General features: G+C 33.7%; 1 protein-coding gene across 1 annotated transcript in view; it reads left to right on the plus strand.

Moving 5' to 3' along the window:
* The window catches only part of Col9a1 (collagen type IX alpha 1 chain), an 83,107-nt gene that overhangs the window by 27,717 nt on the left and 38,770 nt on the right, over positions 1–16,620 (plus strand). Inside the window, exons 11-21 of the mRNA XM_076860050.2 lie at positions 1,092–1,145; positions 1,388–1,423; positions 3,252–3,275; positions 3,631–3,684; positions 4,945–4,998; positions 5,663–5,695; positions 6,400–6,456; positions 7,939–7,992; positions 12,062–12,115; positions 13,080–13,133; positions 15,928–15,981. Coding sequence (XP_076716165.2) covers positions 1,092–1,145; positions 1,388–1,423; positions 3,252–3,275; positions 3,631–3,684; positions 4,945–4,998; positions 5,663–5,695; positions 6,400–6,456; positions 7,939–7,992; positions 12,062–12,115; positions 13,080–13,133; positions 15,928–15,981 — 528 coding nt within the window. The remainder of the gene's footprint in view (positions 1–1,091; positions 1,146–1,387; positions 1,424–3,251; positions 3,276–3,630; positions 3,685–4,944; positions 4,999–5,662; positions 5,696–6,399; positions 6,457–7,938; positions 7,993–12,061; positions 12,116–13,079; positions 13,134–15,927; positions 15,982–16,620) is intronic.

The following is a 16,620-nucleotide window of genomic DNA, read 5'->3' on the forward strand; positions in this document are numbered from 1 at the left end:
GTATATATGTACATATACAGATATTTATCTTTAGGAAGGTATGATTTCAAGTTTGTATTGTAAATGATGTCAGAAAGTGTCGTAGAGCAAAGAAAAAATTTTAAAAATAACAGTGCATCTGCACTAAGTAAGGAAATTCAGACGTATGTGTAGTTTTATGCTTTCATATATTTTATTTGAGGATGATAAAATAAGTATTAGTGGGGCTGTGGCTGTGGCTCAGTGGTAGAGCGCTCGCCTGGCATGTGTGAGGCACTGGGTTTGATCCTCAGCACCACATAAAAATAAAATAAAGGCATTGTGTCCACCTACAACTAAAAAAAAATACATATTTAAAAAATATTAGTGGAGACAATAAGTATGTTTAGAGGATTATTTAATACCATTGTAGTATTACATATGATAGTTATAAATGTGTTTTATAATATTATGCTTAAATTATATATATACCAAATGGATATATGAACTTATATATTTAATTATAGCCATATTTACTAAGAAAGACAATATGATAAGATATTCTTTCGAACATTTGACTTTAAAAGTGAATGTTCTTTAATAAGCAATTGCCACTTGCTAGAGATGGCTAGAGGAATTTAAGGAATTACAGGCAATAATGAGATCATTTATGTTTAATTCCTATTGAGGAATAATTTTAACTTTCCAGACATTGTTGTACTTTAGTTAAAGAGACACATAATATTATTTATTTTATAAATGAAGGAGATACATAAACTTTGGTTAATGGTAAAGCCAGACCCATTAGACTTAGTTGTTGGAAAACCATAATTTTTATATTGCCTTTTCTCAAATCAAAGACAAAAGACATTACCTTATTGAACCCTGTGACAAATGATGCAGTTAGCAGAAAGTTAGGAATATGATATAATTTATTAACAGTAAATAGGTAGTAGGCAGAGCTCATGTTGTGTCACCTTTGTGTAAGAATATAGAAGGTATTACTTTATAAATATGTGTATTTACATATGTAAACATGCTGCAGATAACTAACAAATAAAGTGAAATTTTCTACCTACTTGTTTACCTGTGAATGTTATGATAAATCTAATTTCACTATCTTGCTTTGTCAGGGTTTAACAGGACCTGATGGATCCCCTGGCTCTGTTGGTCCAAGGGGACAAAAAGTAAGTTAGGCACCTGGTACCGACTGATGATATTACTCAAATGCTGAAGTATAATTTTATTGTAGTGTTTGCAAGTCAACTAATGAGTTAAGCTAGGACATAGCTGAAATACTTTTTCAACTAAAACTGTGTTTAGAAATACTAAGATGCAGTATTTTTATGATTTCAATATGTATGCAGCTTACATATTTACATAATCATGCTTCAAAAACCTAAGTACAATGAAGCTATTTTATTTTTAGGGAGAACCTGGAGTACCTGGATCTCGTGGATTTCCAGTAAGTATCTGCAAAGCCACAGAATTGAAAATTTCCTATCTTTAGGTAAAATTCTGTTACTGGAATTTTCTTAAAATGCAGTTTCCTATATAATACACATGACAAAGAGCTTTATAACTTATCTGGTATGGTAAGTATTCCTACTGTGAATAGAAACTGTTCAGAGGTATTTGAATATACAGAACAAAATACATATGTCTGTTCGCAGGTGGTATTTCTCAGAAGACAACTCCCTCTCTACTGCATTGATAGAAAACATTTTTTTGCACAACATGAGCAAATTCAGTGTTAAGACCATTCATCACATCACTTTCTTTACAACTGGTTTTATCTCCAGTGAAATATCAACTAATGAGTCATTATTGCCTGCCTGACTCCATGGCTAGTCTTTTCCTACACTGCACAATCCCTCAGATTTGTGCTATTTGTATGTTTAAGAGGACTAGGTTCTTAGGCTATTTTTTCTTTCTATGTTGCCCTTTGCTCTTGCCACTAATCTGTGTCCCCCTCCCCACCATTTATACTCTTTTCTCTGCCATATTTCAGCATCTATCAACTTGTTCATTAAAAGCCTATTTTCAGATGTGAATAGCAGGCTCCACAGCATTTTTCAACTCAGATCTCAACATCTTATATTTAGTGAAATTTGTCAAACATCTAAGTCTCTGATGAAATAATTTATTGATTAATTTGTTATCATGAAGCATAACAGCTATTTCACAAATTGATCTATATATTGAAATGTTCAGATGAGAGTAATTTTTCAAAGAAAGCATTCAAAAATCCCACACATTATTAAAACATACTGCCATACGAAGTTCTTACCTGTTTGTCCGCCTAACTGATTAGAAATATTAATATCACTATCAAAGGATGTGCATTGATTACATGGGATGCTTTATATATCGATATTTTAGAAAAGCAAATCTGGAGTAAAAATATAACATAAGTATAGTATCACAGATAGCTGAAAATAAAAACTACTCAAGCCAATATAGGAACAAAAAGAATAATGAGAAATCCTAAGGGGGATAATTGAAATAAAAAAAAAAGAGAGGAAACAGGAATTTTGGTTATTAATGTTCGATTTTAAGTTCAACAAACATATTGTTAGAGTTGATTATATATATGGCTCTGTGCTAGAATTGGGGCTGGTTAAGATAAATCAGAAGTGGTTTCAATCCATGATTATATGTAGTCTGGTGCTGATGAAGAGATTCAAAGCATAAAGGAGAGGGTAATAGAATAACTAGCTTTAAAGTCAAATTTAGTCTATTACATTAGAATCCCATTATACGTTGCTTCAGGAGTGACACCAGTTCACTTTCTAGAAATATCACCCTACCTGTCAAAATGGAGATATGTTTCTGACCTTTCCCCACCAGCCTCTCTGTGCTGAATGCTTGTTTGGGCAACTTATAAACATCATATATCATATACCATGAAAGTATATTGTTTTCAGTGTAGGTTTCTTGTACAACACTACAAGTGAATTAAATCTTTAGACTGGTTGAGATGTGCTAGATGGTAAGTTCTCCTGAGGGCAAGCTTTGATGGCTTCTTTACTTTGATTTTCTTTTTAAAAAGATTAGAAAAACAAGGCTGGTTAGCATGGATATTGGAGGAATGTTTGAGGAGCTGAAACAAGCTCCTGCTTCCTTTAGAAGCAGAGCCATGTTTGCTTTTCATTATCCAGTGTTTTCTTTAGAATGAGCATCATATATTTATTTAGTATTAAAATTTATTGGTTTGAATCAAGTTGTGTTTGTGTCTCTGTTTATACTAAGTATAAACCACTTGCAATAATATTTTTATTTTACTCTTTTAGGGTCGTGGTATTCCTGGACCCCCTGTATGTATCATCTATCATTGACTTTTATGTAGTCTATAAAAATGGCCTATTTCCCAAATCCTGACCTTAATTTTTGACTAATACTAACCATTGGGGATTATAGTGTCTTAGTTACATCATCTAATGCGCCTACTAATGATAATACCCCTATTCTGCTAGACAAAATATTTACTAATTTAGGAAATTTCTGTTCCATTGTAACTACATTTTGGCCAAATGAGTTATTGCCACATTGGACATTAAAGCTAATTCTAGGCCTGTTATTTATTATATTTAATACCATTTGTGATAGGTTATAAAATATCCATAAATTACCTTGTCACTTTGATTTGTCACTTTGATTTCTCAAATTCAGGGTCCTCCTGGGACAGCAGGACTTCCTGGAGAACTTGGCCGTGTAGGACCTATTGTGAGTACCACAGTGCATTTTGATAGACATTTGCTGATTTAATAGAAGGTGTTACTAGCCAGGTAAATTATCCTAACAGTACACTACTCCCTCCTGCTAATTCAAAAGTGGCAGATAAATTTTATTCCAGTTCATAGTATTGATGAGAACTAGGAGTAATAATGCTGCTTTATTTTTGCAGAGTGATTTAAATTTTTTCCCTGAAAATTTCAGCTAAACTTTTCTCCCCAACTTCCTAATTGATTGTCATATAATGGAGTGTCACCCCCATTTTATAGACTCTCAGCTAGGGTTTGGGTCCAGTGGCTATTGTATTAGACTTTCCACATTACATTAAAAAATAGACTGGGTTATTACTAGGTATATTTGTTAGGATCATTGTATTATAATGAGAATTTAACTTGAAACATTAAGGTACTGAACTTCATAGAGCAAAAATTGCTGATAAAAAGTGCTTCAAGTGGATATTCATGAAGCATTTCAAAAGTGTTGAAGTATTGATGTTATGAGAAGGTAGGTAATTGTAAACTCATTGAGGAAAGGGACCATGTATTATATACCTTTCCTGCTTCTCTCTGTGTGCTTACTGTTTGCAAATTTATTTACTAAAGAAATGAATGAATATGATTATACATTTAAAATAATTAAAAGATGCTTTTGATTTTTTATGGTAGGACATTAAGAAGGAAAACATGCCAAGAGTAAATATTGGCTATCGAGAGAAATTGGAACCCGTTTTCATCTGAACAGCTTAGTTAGCCATTTTTGCTTTCTGTGTATTGCAAGAGTGCAATGACAAACAAAATGATAGATCAGAAAAACAGCAGCAGCAAGAGTCAGACAGTGCTCAGATTAACCTTGCACTTCATAGCTTCAGGCTGAGTGCGAGCTTTCCTTTGCTCTGATTAGCTGGTCAGCCCTAGCGGTATTGGTTGTTCTGGCCCTTCTGTAAATCAACTAGAAAAATACATAGGGGTTCTCATTTGTTTTCAGAGTAGATAAAGTGATCATCCTACACAGAAAAAAATGGGCTTCATTTTTTTCTCTGTGTTTCCCTTTGCTTTGTTTTATAACTTGGTGAGACTAGAACTCCTTTATTATTCTGGTTTTGTAGAACTAATTGGATTTGGTGGCAGGTCTATGCATGACTGAGCTCTGTAGGGGTTTCTAGTAATGCCATTCTCTCATGCCTGGCTGGTTTTGTGTACTGTGTTTTGACACATGTATAATCACCATGTCATGATTTTTCAAATGACTTAGGGTGACCCTGGGAAAAGAGGACCACCTGGCCCCCCAGGCCCCCCAGGACCCAGTGTAAGTGGTTTGCAACATGAATTTCCTTTGCTTCTGCGGGATGGGACTGTAAAAATCTAAGAACCAGAAATGGAAGTGCCTATTAATTGAGTCATTAGATTCTAATACTCCCAAAATGGCTTCCAATTTTTTCATCCATTTAGAGTGTGGTTCTTTTTAAGGCCAGAAAAGTAGAAGGATCACAATGATTTAAAAGGTAGTTTCACAAAGCAAGTCTTACTCTTTACATGTGAAAACCTTTGACACTGATTTTTCAAATGCTCAAAACTTTGACATATAAAAGAAGCATTCTCAAATGTACTTGTTACAAATTTTTCACCGTAACAAATTTACAAAAGAGGAGTTTAATTAAGTAGGAGGTAATACAAATTTTAAATTTATATGTTATAGATCCTTTTTTTTAACCCCCTATTCTGCTTCTCATTTCATCTCTTTTTAATCCCCTGGAAAATAATGATCTACTGCAAATTAGGAGTCTTCAAAGGGAATATGCCCATGAGTCAAGTTTTTAGAATATTAGCATATTATATGATGCTATTTGTGCCTTGTATATTATGAAACATATATATTTAATTATATCTTTACCTAATGAACTTTCTATTATTACTGTGTTTGAATTAATTATTTAGTTACATTGTTAACTTTAATATTTTATTTACTTTAGGGAACAATTGGCTTTCATGATGGAGATCCATTGGTAAGATGTTTTCCTTTGAACAAAATGTAGTTTTGTAGTCTCCAGATGAGTTGTCTTTGAAATGATCTTTCTGGAACATACGGTGCTTCTATGTTTTACTTTTGCTCGGATGGCAGAAAATCTGTAGCATTAGTGGACTGGTAGCTTATATATCCTCAGACTATAACAGTTTTCCATTACAGAAATATCTATTTTTTTCTATAATATTTTTGCTTTATGCCTAAGGCATGCTTTTCACTAGAATACCTCAATATTAGGAGATATTTTACATGTAGATTAATAATGAAATGATAATGGTAAGCTGTACTAAGCACAATTTGGGCCCCTTGGTGGGGGTATGAACTTCAGGATATGGCTAGTCCAGTAAAGAGGGAGGAAAATGATCAGGTCATGGCAAAATTCATTGTCTTTAAACATTGTACTTCTTTAATATAGTAGATCTGAAATGAATATGGAAAAATATTAACATTTATTAAATGCATTAATAAATGAGTGAATGCATGGGAAGGTACTTGTTATATTCTTTATACTTTTCTAGAAGTTAGAAATATTAGTTTAAAAATTCAGTAAAAAGGAGGAAAGGGATATTTCAATTTATTTAATGACTATAATTGCATTAGGGTTTAATAGCTAGAATCCTTTACAAATTTGGCCCTTTCACAAAGTGGGCTCTGGTTCATGGTGTCTTTTTTGCTTTCTTGTAGTGTCCAAATTCCTGTCCACCAGGTCGCTCTGGATATCCAGGCCTACCAGGCATGAGGGTAAGAGAATAATTTCCTTATATTATTTCCTAGATTATTATCCACAGAAAAAATGGAACCTTCAGTTAAAGCCCTATCCTTTCTGGTGTGAAGATCCCATTCAGATGGAGCAGTCTAGTCTGTGTTGGCTTCTCTGTGCCTCAGCTTGTGGGCTTATTAAACCTGGAATTCTAGCTGGGGCCCCCCAAGACATAGGTGCTTAATATAGATACCCCTGAAGTTCAGAGCTCAAATGCCAATAAAATACAGGAGACTGAGGGAGGTTTGAACACCAAATCAAGGGCCAGAAGTTTGCCTCCAACAGAGGAAGACAGTGGTGAGAATGAGGGGAGAGGACAGTGCACAAAATTCTTTGAGAATGTTTTGCTTAAAAAAAACCCGAAAACTGGAAAATTGGGAAAACTGTGCAAAATAAGTAGGAAAAGAGACTTTCCTGAAAATGTTTTTCTCTGCCATCGTAATTACTTGGAAATATTACATAAAAACAAGTAAATAAATGCCAACTGCTGGGGATAAATGGCTTTCTCTCTCCAGTTTCTGAGTCTAAAGTGATTTTGAGAAATTCCAGAAAATTTGAGAAATTCCTTGGGGCTTCATTGTGATCTGGAAGGCTCCAAGGTACTGATTTTCCCCAGAGTTTTTCTTGTTGATTTTTGGTGGTTTCCCTCAGCTGTGGAGTTGGGCCTGGGTTGGTGTCTTATTTTACAGAAAGACTGGAGAGAAGTCAAAGTCATGACAGACTTAATTTGGGGATGTTTTCTCATAGTTTGCCTCATGTTACTGCCCACAGTGTACATAAGCTTAGAACAGGTGGTCTGACAAGAGAGGTCAGGGATTGTCTTCATGCTAGGGAGCCTTTGCTTACTGCCCTTCTATGCCTTTCCTTTGCACCTACAGTAGTGTACAGGAAGAGGCAGAGAGCTGTGCATGTGGGGAAGTGCCCTTCTTATGCCCAACCTTCCCCCCTCCAAAAAGCAGGTGGGTATGGAGGCAGAAGGGTTTCCAGCAGCCACAGAAGCAGGGCATAGCCAGGGAGCTGGGTCAGGGCTGCTTTTTCTGAAAAGTTCAGTCCAGTACCGAAAAAGGCTCAGTGCTCTAAACCACTCCAGGAGAAGTGTGGAACCTGGATTTCTGAAACAGCAGGCAGGTATCAATAAATCTTGGTGTTAAACTGGGTAATGTGGCTCTAGGACAATGTTTTCCTAGTAACTAAAACTGATATATACTATATACAGTAGTCATGTAATACATATAGTACTATTTAGGTCATTTTAGGCAGTAATTTTCTTTGTGACATAACCTTTTTCTTAGTAGTACCTTGACAAGGACTTTGGGAAGCGGAATCATTTTATGAACCCTCTGACACTTTTGCCAAGCCCAATAACGTATATATGCACATATATAATTTATATATTTGATATAATTTTTATATATATTTAAAAATATATGATATTATATATTTTTTATTTTTGCATTTGCTAGGGCCATAAAGGTGCTAAAGGAGAAATTGGTGAACCAGGAAGACAAGGACACAAGGTAAGACAAATGAGTATTTAGTGAGTAAATTGTGATTAGGAGGTAGTGACCATTTTTTTTTAAATATTTATTTTTTAGTTGTAGTTGGACACAATACCTTTATTTTATTTATTTATTTTTAATATGGTGCTGAGGATCAAACCCAGGGCCTTGTACAAACAAGGCAAGCATTCTACCACTGAGCCACAACCCCAGCTGGGTAGTTTTTATTTTAACCAACTATAAGGAATAATACAGCATATGTTATATTTTGTCTTTCTATTTCAAATAATGTTTGAAATATTCTCTGTAGGTGCATTAATATTCCAACTAAGCATAATAAGTTGTCTAATTATAAAAAACAAAGAAGGCACTGGACATTTTAATTTTTTTCCAGTGCAGCTATTTTTTATTTCCTTTCCTTTCCTTTTCAAATAAGTCACATTTAGCTTTTTTCCTTGATGCTTATGATAGTTGAACATTCAACCAGTTGTTCTACCACATAAGACAAATTTTTGATATTCATAGAATTTTATGCAATGTGTTGTTGAGCTTAGCAAACAGAGAAATTGGTAACTGGCTTTTAACTTCTCATCTGAAGTTCTGAAATAATTTTTCTGTTTATCTCTGATTTCATTTCAATATGACATAGATTTTGAGTAAACTGCAAGTTAGTGGTAACTTCTGTTATTATCTGGATGCAAACATGGAATCTATAGCACAACTTCCACCAGGGCAGCTGTGCCCTGCAGAAAAACCAAGACTGAAATTTAAAGCAAGGTGACCTATTTGCCATTTTTTAAATCTACTAAGGTTAGTCATCTTTTAATGATCTAAGAATTTTATTTTATGCACAATGGAACTTTTGTCTTGGTACATTTTATATTTTACAAAGTCAAGTCAAGCCATTCTTAATGCAGATCTGGTAGGCTTTTCATTGTTGTTGACAATTCTACACCTTTACTGGGAAGAGGCAAGAGATTAGTCTTTTTTTATTTTTGAAGAGTTAGAGAGGCAATTTACTAATGTCTTTAAGCATTAATATCCTTGAACTCCTTAGCTAAAATAAGTCTATTGAATAACCTCATATAATCAGAATAAACAGGCCAATTTTATGTACCCTATGGTAGTTCAGACTTTTATTTTAAATGCCTTTTTTTTTTTTTAACTTAGGCTGTGAAGGCATTTTATTTATCTAAAATGTAATAGCTAGCTTCTTGATGTCAAATTGGAGTAAAATAGAAAAAAAATGAGTACTTTGAAAGTGTCTCTGCATGCCCATTTCTTCACTGAATCTCAAAATTTGTGATTTTTAACGTTTAATAAATATTTATTAAGTACCTGCCATGTGCCAGGGTCTATTCTAAGTGCTGGGAACACAGAAGTGAAAAACATGTCTAATCACAGGGGAGTGACTAAACTAAGTATGATGTAGACATGTGATATTAGTCACCAAAATAGTTATGCAAGAATATTAAAATTACACCAAAACATATTCGTGAAGTAATATGTGTACTGAAGCAAATATAGCAGACTTCTGTTATTTTTGATGCTCTGCATCTCTTCTTTCTCCTTTCGGTGACCCATTCTTTTGGGGAAATTTCATTCCCTTAACCCATGAATTTGGGGATGAAGCTGTTGATCTCCACTCTTCCAGTGAAACTAGTATTTTTGGTAACTGTACAAGTTAGTTATTTGGACTTTCAAATCTGGTTTGGGCTTCAGTGGAAAACTTGCACGCTTTTTGCTGTGTTAAGTAATTGCCAAAAATTTTCATTGAATGTTATTAAAAATTCTTTTCATTTATTCCACATTTTTATGTCATTTTAAACTATAAGTGATGTCTTTAAAAAGTTATGTAAGAAAATGACATGACAATAGTTTGTTGAAGAATGAGCTCTGAAAGAGATTTCTAAAAGATGACCTGGAATGATAGGGATTCTGGAGTCCTGAAGTTTGCATTCAGATTCACAATTTTGCCTTGAATTTTTTATGCAAGTTAGTTAATGAAGACTTTTAAAATTGTTTATGAATATAGGAATGAATAGTGAAACTTCACTAATTAAGATATGGTACTGGTAAGATCATGCAGCAGATCATCAGTCATTCAAAAATCTCTTAGTAAAATGATAATAAATGATAGTAAATAAGTAATAAATGACAACAAATTTAAAAATTTTTCATTTTAAATTTGTCGTTATGGATAAGGTATGTGCTTTTCATTCAAAGGTAAAATATTTAATGCAAACATATTGCTTAAGGTTTATGGAGAATCTATGGGAAATGATTTATTTCCTACTAAGGAAAAAATACAGAGGACCTATTAATAATTGTTGCCTTTTGCAGCTGGCTTTATAAATTTGTAGGGAAAAACAAGTAGCATTTAATTATGCACATGTAATGATTATTCACTTCATGGACTACTTAATTCACTAGCTTTTGAATTGGACTGCTTCTTTCCACTGTCAATCATATGTTCTAATGGAATAAAATCTGAATATAATTATAAGACTGAAACTAAGGTATAAGACCTCTATAATGTATTAAAAATCAAGTTAAATTATTTAGGCATAATGTAGCTCTTTGACCAATGTGCCTAAATGTCCTATATTAATACTGCTGTTAAATATTTTGTTATGGCCTTATTTTTTGTGAAAAATCTTTAAATGTAAGATATAGTTGATGGAGCAAGAAAATGAGTGAATTGAAATATGTAATAAAGAAATAATAGTAATGGACTTAAGTCTGATATTATGTACATGATGTTATAAATAATTTTTCTCATCACTAATTTCACAATTTAAGATATCTATTACCATAGAAAATGTAGGACTATATATGGATTAAAAAATAAATAAACCCTCCTCAGAGGGAAAGTAATTTTTTCTATAAAATAATATTTTTGTAAGAGGAATCAGATCTCTTTTTGAATCTTCTAACATATTAAAGTATATCAGAGGTTATAATAACAAGATGACAAAATAATAATTAGTTAGAAAATGTGATGGAAGATGGTCTCATTGGCAATAGCAACCAGATAGTCTAAATACTTTCATATGGAAGCTTACTTTGAAGAAAAGAGTAAAACTTTATTCATGAAGATAAAAAGAAAAAACATTTGACTAAATAGAGAGATACACTAACTTCTGGGAGAGAAAGATTTAATGTAGTCCTGTTAGAAAACCAGTAGTATTTTGGGGAATATCTGTCCAATGATTTTAACATTGCTCTAGAAGGGTAAACATTTCATAAAATCTGAAAAGTAAGAGTAACTCTAAAAAGGCAAGGGAATTCTGCCTGAGATGAAAATGCATTACAAAATGTATTACAATAATTAAAATATTTTCATGTTGGCAACATCATAAGCAGATCAGTGGGATAGAATAGGAAACCTAGAGCCTAATGATTTATACATGTTAAAGATAGATTTCCAATTCTTGTGGAAAGGATCTGCTATTCAATAAATGATATTGAATTAGTGACCTTTAAATTCTGTGTCAGAAATTAAACTATAGAAGAGTTACTAAAAAAAAAAGTACAGATGAATATTTATTTAATTTGAGGGTGGAAAAGGCTTTTCTATGAGTGAAATCAAAGGTATGAACCATGAAAGAAAAGACTGATTTAAATCCCCCCAAATTGTGTATGGTATGAAAGTGGAAATAAGAAAAGCTAAAATGTAAGCCATAATTAAAATATCCTACAGCTTATGGCAATGTTTATACAGTATTACTACATATTCCCAATAACACCCCCAATTCTTTCTCTCTTTCTCTCAAACATGAACACACACATTTTCTTTCTCTTCTCCCCTCCTTCCCTCCCTTTAGAAAAACTTTGAAAGTACAGCATCTAAAATGTTGCTAGTATTTATAGTTGGATGGTGTGATTTGGGTGACTTTATTTGTATACTTCTCTGGATTTTCTGAATATTCTATAGTTGATATGAATCATACTTAAATTACTATAAAGTTATTTAAGAAAGCATAGTATAGGTGCCCAATGAATATAAAATGTTCTCACTAGATTAGCACATTTCTGTGTTCATTTCCTAGACATATTTATTTTGCTTTTCTCCATTGTTTTTTAGGGTGAAGAAGGTGACCAGGGAGAACTGGGAGAAGTTGGAGCTCAAGGACCTCCAGTAAAGTATTTTTTAAAAATATTTGACTAGGCTATACAAATATCTTTTTTAATTTTTTTTTTTAGTTGTAGATGGATATGATACCTTTATTTTATTTATTTATTTTTATGTGGTGCTGAGGATTGAACCCAGTGCCTCACACATGCTAGGCAAGTGCTCTACCACTGAGCCACAACCCCAGCCTGGCTATGCAAATATTTTAAAAATGACTCTTGAAATATTTTATACTTAGTATTTGGATCAATAACTTTATCTTAACATGATGTTCTCTATTTTCTCACCGGTCCAGCTTTGAGAGATAATCATGTTTTCAGAATAAGAAAGAGTTCCCATTGTACATTCAAGCACCTTTTTAAACAAAAAAGATTCTCTATATAATTACATACATTCATTTAATAGACTCCAGATCCAGTCAATCTGAAAGAAAATACTGAACACAAGAGGTTGACATATCTTTTGTATTCTATAGCACCATTACATGATATAATGAGAAAATTTTGTATACTCTGAATATGCAGTAGCTAAATAATGCATTGAATCAATGTAGCTCATTCCAGCATGTAATCATTTTAATTAGAACATTATTAGTTGCTCATAATCATGTTTTTTTTTTTAATAAAAAGTTAGTCCCTTGTGCTTTGGCAGATTACTGCAGTAATATGCAAGGTAATTGGGCATCAGCATACTTCAATTTAAAATGTTTGTTAAATCAGAATTTATGTAACTTTTGTATTATATGAAAATAAAATGGTTATACCTTTTTCATGTCAAAATGAGTAACATTTATGGAAATAATAATTTTTTTCATTATTTCCAAAGTATAGCCAAGGCATAGCCAGGGTCAAAGAGGAGCTGAGGCACCACCATTGGTTATGATAACATCCTTCTTCTGGATCATTTTCTGTGGCAAGCTTAAAAAAAACATATGCCTTAACTAATCCATTATTCTCTTTTACATTTCCAGGGAGCACAAGGTTTAAGAGGCATCACTGGCATAGTTGGGGACAAAGGAGAAAAAGTAAGATGATGATGACAATGCTATAATATAAAAATATACTAAATCGTTAGAATTTGAGTCATTTTAAAGCAACTTCTTATCTTCAGCAACATCATTTTTTTTTTTTTTTTGGATCCACAATTCAGATGCAGAACCCATGGACATGGAGATAAACTCTATTATATATTCCAAATAGTTTTGGGTGATTTAGAGTAAGTAGGGTTGCTCTATTTTCTTTCTGTTTTAGTATCAGTAGCTAGCACTGATAACACTGGCCCAGTGGTTGGGGTGCTTCTGGTCAAACAAGGCAAAGACAGGAGAAGGCAGGAAGGGAGAGGCAAAAGAAGGCAGGCTACCTCCCTGGCCTCTAGGGACATTCTTGGTCTACTTGCACACTGAGCCCTGCCCTAGACAGGGGTGATACACCTGTGGCCAGAGTACAACAACTGCCCTTAGCCTAGTCTCAGAAATTTGATTTTCCTAGCACTTCCATAGGAAGATGTTCTGCAAGCTGTTAGGAAAATTTGAAGAGGAATAAGGCCTCATTAAATTGGCTGCTTATTGTGAGAGACAAATAAATAGCTAACTGTGTAGCAAGCAAGATAGAAATCTCAAGGCGGGTGGAATGAGGGAATGCAGATAGGGGAACCAGAGGTCCCAGGAAGGGGGTGGCATCAGAAGGATGTTGAGACTACAAGGCCTGTGTGTGAGGGATGGAGAACAGGGAATACTTGGTTGAGTAATATCACAAGGAAAAACAACAGAAACCTGTAGACAAAAACCCTCTCAAAGTTTCTATTGGTGTGTGTGTTTAAAAGTTATTGCTTCTTAGAAAGTGTGTTAGAAAAGCCAGTTTGTAGGTCACAGAATGTTAAAAGGCATCTGCCTACCACCACTTCTCACCCTGGCCTCCTTCTCTTCACAGCCACCACAGCTAATCTGTGTCAGTTGGACACAGTGATACAAAGCTTTTTATCTAAACTTAAATAACAACAAGTTGTGCATTGTTTATGCTCAATAAATGAAATCAAATCTTAATTTTTTTTAAAAGAGATGCACATTTTGGTGAATTAAGTCTGGCTTGTTTACTTTTTTTTTTTTTTTTAGTTTTTAAATCCTCTTTATCTCTTTCAAGTATTTTCATTTTACCTGCTTTCTTTTTTTCCCCTCTCCTCTGGACTATTTCTTTCCTAAAAACAGAGTATTTTTTTAAAAATAGAGTCTTGTATATTTCTATATTCATATCACCTTAAGTAACACTTTGTGTGCATCTCTTCTTTTAATAAGTAATACAACTGATTAATTTTGATGTTTCTGATAGCTAATCCTTTACTTTTTCTGAATTTTAATCATCCCCTAAGATACATGACCCCTCGCTTTGAAGGCAATTACTGTTCATGATCTTCTCTTTATTTGAAACATTTCCTATTTGATATTTTAAAATTTTCTCATTTCCCTTGATTTATGTCAAATTGCTTTTTTCCCCTTCTTCTTCTCTTCTTCTTCTTTTTTTTAAAGCTCTTCTTTTGAACTCAGATATGGATTGGTTACCTAGTAACAGCAGTTTAGGTCTGAGCTCACGCTGAACAGCAGTGAGGAGTTGGGGGAGAGAGAGAAAGACAGAGAGAGAGAAAGATGCATCAAAGCCATTTCTATAATGCAAAGCTGGTCTCTGTTCTCATAATGCAAAGTGAATGATGAATTCAAGGTTTTCCTCGGGTCTTCCAAATTCTTTCTTCCCCGGTGAATGTAGAATGCCTCTGCTCTGTTCTAGTTTTTAGGGATCAAAGAATTGCAAGGCTCTCTGGTCCCTCTGCTTTCGTTGTGTTTTTTTCTTTGATTTTTACCTATGTCTGAACCTCCTATCAAAGGTTTCCTAAGTTTTAATTCTTACTGCAGATGCTGTCCACCTGGCTTTCTTGGCCTGACATCTATCCAGTACTCTGACTGCTTTTCATTTATTTTATCATCTCATCTCAACCTGGTTCATTAGGAGACTGTCTTTTCACTGCAGTTGTCCTTATGCTTTCTTATTTGCTGTGTAGATGAGAACAAAATTTAAAGACAGTTTGTATTTTGGCAAGGAGCATAAGTGGAGAACACCAAAGCAATGTATTTTTGTTTTAAAATCACATTTTGATTCTTCTAATGAAAATAAGGGCATTATCTGTACAATATGTAGCCAAGTCAGAGATCATTTTCAGATAATTAGATTTATAAGGCTCTGGCTAGTTCTTATGCCATTTCTTGGTAGGGTGGATCTGTCGATGAGGAAATAGATTGGTTACTTAACGTAAACTGAACCTAACATCAATTCTGAATGGGAGAAGAGATGCTCAGGTCTTTTCAACAATTCATTCTTCTGAATCATATGGCTTGACTTTTTATTTCAGATCTTTGGGAAATCCAGAGTCCTCTAGTTGTAAGGTGGCTCTATGGCCTTCATCATTAATGAATTCCCACAGGCATTTCTGAGAACCCAGAAAGGTGATGGCCAGACGTCTTTCCAATGGAATTGTCAAGTTGTGTGAACAAGTGATAGTGTTGTAAATTCATGTCAGCAGCTGAGAATGCAGTGCTAGCTTAAAATATCCAGAAGCATATCAAACATTGTGTTTAAATTCTGTCTTATGATGATTATATGTAAACTGTGTTTTCATCTCTGAAGCTTCTAATAAAGTACTCCTCAGATTCCCTCTGCATTTCAGGCATAAAACCTCCTTTTAAACTGGCTATTATATTTCTTTGGAAAGATGGATATGCCCTTAACATACACAACTGATCTCAATTTTATTCTTCATCTTGTTTTTTTCAGGGTGCTCGGGGCTTAGATGGAGAACCTGGGCCTCAGGGTCTGCCTGGTGCACCTGTAAGTGGTTTTCTTTCTTTCTTTTTTTTTTTTTTTTTTTTAAACAGAGAGTGAGAGAGGAGAGAGAGAGAGAGAGAGAGAAAGAATTTTAATATTTATTTTTTAGTTATTGGCGGATACAACATCTTTGTTTTGTATGTGGTGCTGAGGATGGAACCCGGGCCCCACGCATGCCAGGCGAGCGCGCTACCGCTTGAGCCACATCCTCAGCCCAGTGGTTTTCTTTTTACAAGACCTAACCATAGTTTTTTTTTTATTTTAGTAGTAATGGTTTTTTGCTATATATACAGATATATGCAAGTATCTTATATACTTAAGATAAAAAATGGGTAATAGTTTTATATTTATTTAAAAATTATAATTAAAATGAGCCTGACTTTGTTTTGGCTACAGAAAGGTGTTCCTCTGATTTCATATTTTTTCTTATGGAAAAAGTCAATAAGTTAAATATTTATGTTTGCTGGTTTTTTTTGCTTTGGTTGTCATGCTTAGATTCACAGTAATAATCTTATTTCTAGTTCCTGGGTAGTTATATCTTTTTCCTTTTCTTTGGTTTATAATCTCAATATTCCATAGTTGGCTTCAATCTGTACACTTCTCATTATTGTATTCTGCCTCAAGACTGTTTTTGGAGATAAA

The sequence above is a fragment of the Callospermophilus lateralis genome, chromosome 6 (genome assembly GCF_048772815.1).
Source record: "Callospermophilus lateralis isolate mCalLat2 chromosome 6, mCalLat2.hap1, whole genome shotgun sequence".
Taxonomy (NCBI): Eukaryota; Metazoa; Chordata; class Mammalia; order Rodentia; family Sciuridae; genus Callospermophilus; species Callospermophilus lateralis.